Source organism: Triticum dicoccoides, chromosome 2A (assembly GCF_002162155.2).
Source record: "Triticum dicoccoides isolate Atlit2015 ecotype Zavitan chromosome 2A, WEW_v2.0, whole genome shotgun sequence".
In the NCBI taxonomy this organism is placed as follows: Eukaryota; Viridiplantae; Streptophyta; class Magnoliopsida; order Poales; family Poaceae; genus Triticum; species Triticum dicoccoides.
In genome coordinates this window covers 125,047,031-125,051,632 of record NC_041382.1, presented here as the reverse complement: position 1 = coordinate 125,051,632, position 4,602 = coordinate 125,047,031, and the positions used below count along the sequence as shown (strand labels likewise).

General features: G+C 52.0%; 1 protein-coding gene across 2 annotated transcripts; it reads right to left on the bottom strand.

The window, feature by feature from the left end:
- Nucleotides 1-900: 900 nt before the first annotated feature.
- On the bottom strand, nt 901-3,196 carry LOC119359150 (alcohol dehydrogenase-like 7). Of its 2 annotated transcripts, none has more exons than XM_037625466.1 (9): nt 3,049-3,196; nt 2,836-2,972; nt 2,696-2,742; nt 2,258-2,580; nt 2,009-2,190; nt 1,858-1,933; nt 1,704-1,768; nt 1,496-1,591; nt 901-1,383 (listed from the first exon to the last, which is right to left on the bottom strand). In XM_037625466.1, the coding sequence occupies exons 1-9, from the start codon at nt 3,086-3,088 to the stop codon at nt 1,048-1,050; spliced, it is 1,302 nt and encodes a 433-aa protein (XP_037481363.1). In that variant the 5' UTR covers nt 3,089-3,196; the 3' UTR covers nt 901-1,047. The 2 variants fall into 2 exon arrangements, with proteins under 2 accessions (XP_037481363.1, XP_037481364.1); XM_037625467.1 differs by having other exon boundaries at nt 2,108-2,190.
- Between the last annotated feature and the right edge of the window lie 1,406 nt (nt 3,197-4,602).

Here is a 4,602-nt window from a genome sequence, read left to right as displayed (position 1 = left end):
TAGCGCAGCCGGGCATCTTGGATGCCAAAAGAATTCAGTTTTTTTTACTGTTCATGGGCGGGTATAGATGTCTGTGGGCACTAAAATGCCACCCTCCAGTAGTTGAAGGCTTCCGTGGATGTGTTTTTATGTGTGTCCCCATAGTGTTGATGTGGAGGCTTGCTGACAACAACATATGCAAAAATTATAACACAAAGACTCATGGACGCAGCCGCTCGTCAATTCTATGATGTGCGATGTGTATAGGCGCAAGGGGTTGAACTAATCGTTGAATTATATATTAATAAAACATTGTGTCATCGACATGAAAGTGGCTCTTTACCTTGATAGATCATATGAAGCATGAATAATTCACTAGGGTTGCGGTGATTATGTGGGCGACCATAGCACGGACAGAGAAAGGTTACTCACGGGGAAATCTTCCTGGGCTCGCACTTGACACATTTTTATGGATAATTTTCTAGTGGGCGAGGGACAAGCTGAGAGGAGGCCGGCATGGACTACGAGAACTGGTGGTGAGGTGGATTTCACTTCGGATGGGATGTATGAAGATCATTGTTGATGTAGCGGTTGCAAAGAACAACAGGTGGGGTGCCATCGCGACAATTATCCTAGAGGGTGAAGACATCGAGCATTTGCGGTTGTACTCAGAGGTGTAACACACCCTACGATGCTCAAGGCGTTGGCGTGCAGAGTAGACTCGGTGGGCTCGTTACTGGGCGCATCAGCTGCTCGTTCTGACGGTAGTAGTGAACGTCCGATGGTCACAGAATCTCGATGCAAATTTTATTATGTTCGACATGTTTTGTACTTCCTGTGAACTTTTATAGAGTAATAGATTTGATCATTTTTTTAAAAGGATCAAACATATTTCTCTCCCAAAAAATGCATTTCTCTCGAGAAAAACGCATTTCTCTCTGCAAAATAAATTACCACATCTGGCTTGCAAATGAACAACGACATTACAGCGAAGCCCAGGACAATGATAGGTCGCCCACAGACGAGCAATGACTATCGTGGCTAGTCACGAGAGGACAACGATGCCAGTCACGCCTTGGCCTTGCACGCGCGTCCATTTTCCACGCCGACACTACCGTTCTCCCTGGCCCCGTCCATCCAGAGGATGCACCTGAGGCACTTCCCCTGCGTGAGCAGCTCGAACGCCGCGTTGATGTCGTGGAACCCCATCTCGTGCGTCACGAACTCGTCCAGCTCCAGCTCCTCGTCCAGATACTTCTGCGCCAGGATCGGGATGTCGGTCTTGGGCTTGAGCCCGCCGAAGAGCGAGCCGACGACCGACCTCCCCCAGAGGATGTCGTGCGGGGGTATGCTCATCGGCGCGCCGCCGCTGGAGACGCCGAGCACGATCGTCTTCCCCCAGCCCTGTTTTGATCAATTAATCGCCATGGAAAATGAACCGTCCGTTAGTCCGTCTAACATAGTAGCTTCAGACTCTCGTGATGTGGAAAATGTGGCATGCATGGGCCGTGCCTACCTTCCGGGAGCTTTGGAATGCCTCCGCCATGGCCGACGTCGAGCCGATGCACTCGAAGCAGTAGTCGGCGCCGCCGCCGGTCATCTCCTTGACGACCTAGACGGAGATCGATTGACCAAAAGTTCATTAGCGACTACGTAGTATAGTAAATTAATACAGTACCCAAAAAATGCACTTGTCGCGCAGGTCGGTCGATTCGGAATCGGACCTCGCTCACGGCCTTCTCCCCGGTGTCGTTCGGATTGATGAAGTCGGTGATTCCCAGCCTCTTACCTGCAATTGTTCATTCATTACTATCCTGACTTATTTTTTCTTCAGATGAATTGATTAGTCGTAGATAACTATCAACTTATGATACATACCGATGTCGCGCTTCTCCGGGTTCAGATCCACTCCAATAATCTGCTTAGCCCCACGCATCCTGCACCCTTGTGCTACCTGCAGACCGCAGCCACGTTAGATCGCACTTGTTGGAAACGTGCGGTGTACATTGTGCTGTGACAGACTGACAACCACTAGAACGTCAGGCCAACATTCGAGCCGACAACTTGAACCAGACATCACATTATTAGCAGGGGCATGTGATTCCGAGGTGTCGTCGTCGAACGTTACCGCTAACCCGACGACGCCGAGCCCGAACACGGCGACGCTGGACCCGGGCTCCACCGCGGCCACCTTCCACGCCGCGCCAACACCTGCAACCGGCCGCCAATCAACCAATTTGCTCGTTGGATGCTTTAGCTGTCGGTGAAGATTAGTTACCGGTGGAGACGCCGCAGCTGAGCAGGCAGGCCTTCTCCGGCGGGACGCCGGGCCCGATCCTGACGACGTTTGACACGTCGACAACCGTGTACTCGGTGAAGCTGGATACGCCGATGAAGTTGTGGATGGGCTCGCCGGTGGCGGCGAAGGAGAAGCGGGTAGTGCCGTCGCGGGGCATGCCGGGCCCGGCGGGGAGCCCGGAGCAGATGTTGCTGCGGTCCGAGAGGCAGTCGGGGCAGTCGCCGCACTGCGCCGAGAACACCGGCACCACCGTGTCCCCGACGGCCACCTCGTGCACGTGCTCCCCCACGCTCTCCACCACGCTGGGAACGAAAGACACAAAAACAGTTCGCCATGATGCACATAGCTTCACATCTCATCGTGGATGGTAATCATTCAGCGAAAGGAAGACGATAGATAGATTATGCATGCATTTACCCGGCTGCTTCATGGCCCAGGATTATCGGATGCTGGCCCGGGAAATCCTACGCAAAAGAGGAAAAGAAAGGTCAGCATGCCCTGATTATCAAATTCTGGCATCGCATATGGGCATAGGCGAAGGCGAAGGACCCACGCACCTTCATGCGCCAGAAGGTGACGTCGGTGTGGCAGAGCGAGGTGCAGAGAATCCTGATGCCGACCTCGTGCGCCCGCGGCGGCGCCACCTCCACCTCCTCCATCTCCAGCGGCTGCCCGGCCACCTTGCTCACCGCCGCTGCACGTGAAGCTACGCATTTGGACGAAGGATGGAGGTAGACGAAGGCAAGTACGTCGGGGACGACGGCGAGTACCTTTGCATCTGATGGGTTTCGTCGCCGTGTTCTGCTCCATCGTCTTCCCAGCAGCAAGTCGTCCGTCGCTCGCTCTCTCTATGTGTGCAATGGACAGGTGCCGCGTGTGATGTCGAGGTCCTGCTTTATAATTGAGCGAGAGAGTACAGTGTGCCCGTGCTCCGACAACCTATCCACTGCCAAGAATAGGCCCAACAATCGCACTAGCGGGTGTCAGATCGGGAAGGGAAGCGGATGAGGCGTGTCCAGAGGTTTCTTTCTTGCCTGCAAAATTTTTTGCTGTGAGAACAGCTACAGTCGGACCCTCCTGTACATCTCGACGGATGGCTATGTAAGTGGCCGGCCAAGAAATTATGACCCAGCCATACCCTTCATACTGGTCCAATGTTAAATTAGATGGGTCTTAATAACCCATATAAACAATAATTCATGATTAATCTCTCAGATCCATATAAGATGTCAAGACATAATGAGAAGTTTAGTACCATATCACTAGTGAAAAAAAGTTGAGATCTACTCTCGCCGTCCCAATGTTTTTATATTATGAGACGAAGGAAGTATTTACAAGGGGTCCTCGTCTACTTGCTATTGGTGCTTCAGAGTAGGAGTGATACACTCGCTCCTCCGCCGCCCGCCTGGCGCGCGTCGTGAAACATCAAGCTCAAAACTATGATATGCTTGTGCTTTATTTTTATCGGTCAGAAATGAATAATTAATTCAAAATTAATTACGAGTCATTAATGGATGTGCCACTGCTTCCTCGACACAATGTAGAAGACTATAGGATGCAATTCATTGTATTCCATCAGAGTCGGTTACAATATATACAGGTGGTGTCTTGCGTGACAAGCCAACTAACCCTACAATATCTCTCACTAGTAGAAAAGGGGGCTATCGTTCGGGCCTGGCCAGCCCATTAGTCCCGGTTCTTCCACGAACCGGGACCAATGGATGCATTCGTCCCGGTTCGTGAGCCAGGGGGGCGGCCGGGGCCTCGTGGGCATTGGTCCCGGTTCGTATGGACCCATTTGTCCCGGTTCCAGGCACGAACCGGGACCAATGGGCCTCGCTCCTGGCCCACAAACATTGGTCCCGGTTTTTGGCTCGAACCGGGACAGAAGGCTGGGCTTTAGTCCCGGTTCCAGCCATGAACTGGGACAAATGAGTTGCATATATATACACCGTCGCTGCAGCAGAGCACTCCACAGTGCTCTGTTTTTTCTGGCCGGCGAGGAGAGGGCATTTGGGTGCTCTAGCTCACCTCCTATGCACACGAGGTGTTTGATGAAATGCCCAAGCCACTCTAGTTAAGCTTTCTCCTCTCGAAGCTCGACCTCCAAGCTTCATTTTCCCCGAGATTTGTCTAGGTTTAGCGGTCCATCACATCCCGTCCCCGTCTTCACCGCCGTCGATTGCCCGCGCCGATCTCGTCACCTGCACCACTGTGGTGAGCCTCTTATCTTCTTCTGAAAGAAAAAAATTCTTACTTTAGATAGATACTTGTCTATTTTTTTCTTACTTTTATTATTGCTTGTGCTTATATAAGGCGATGGT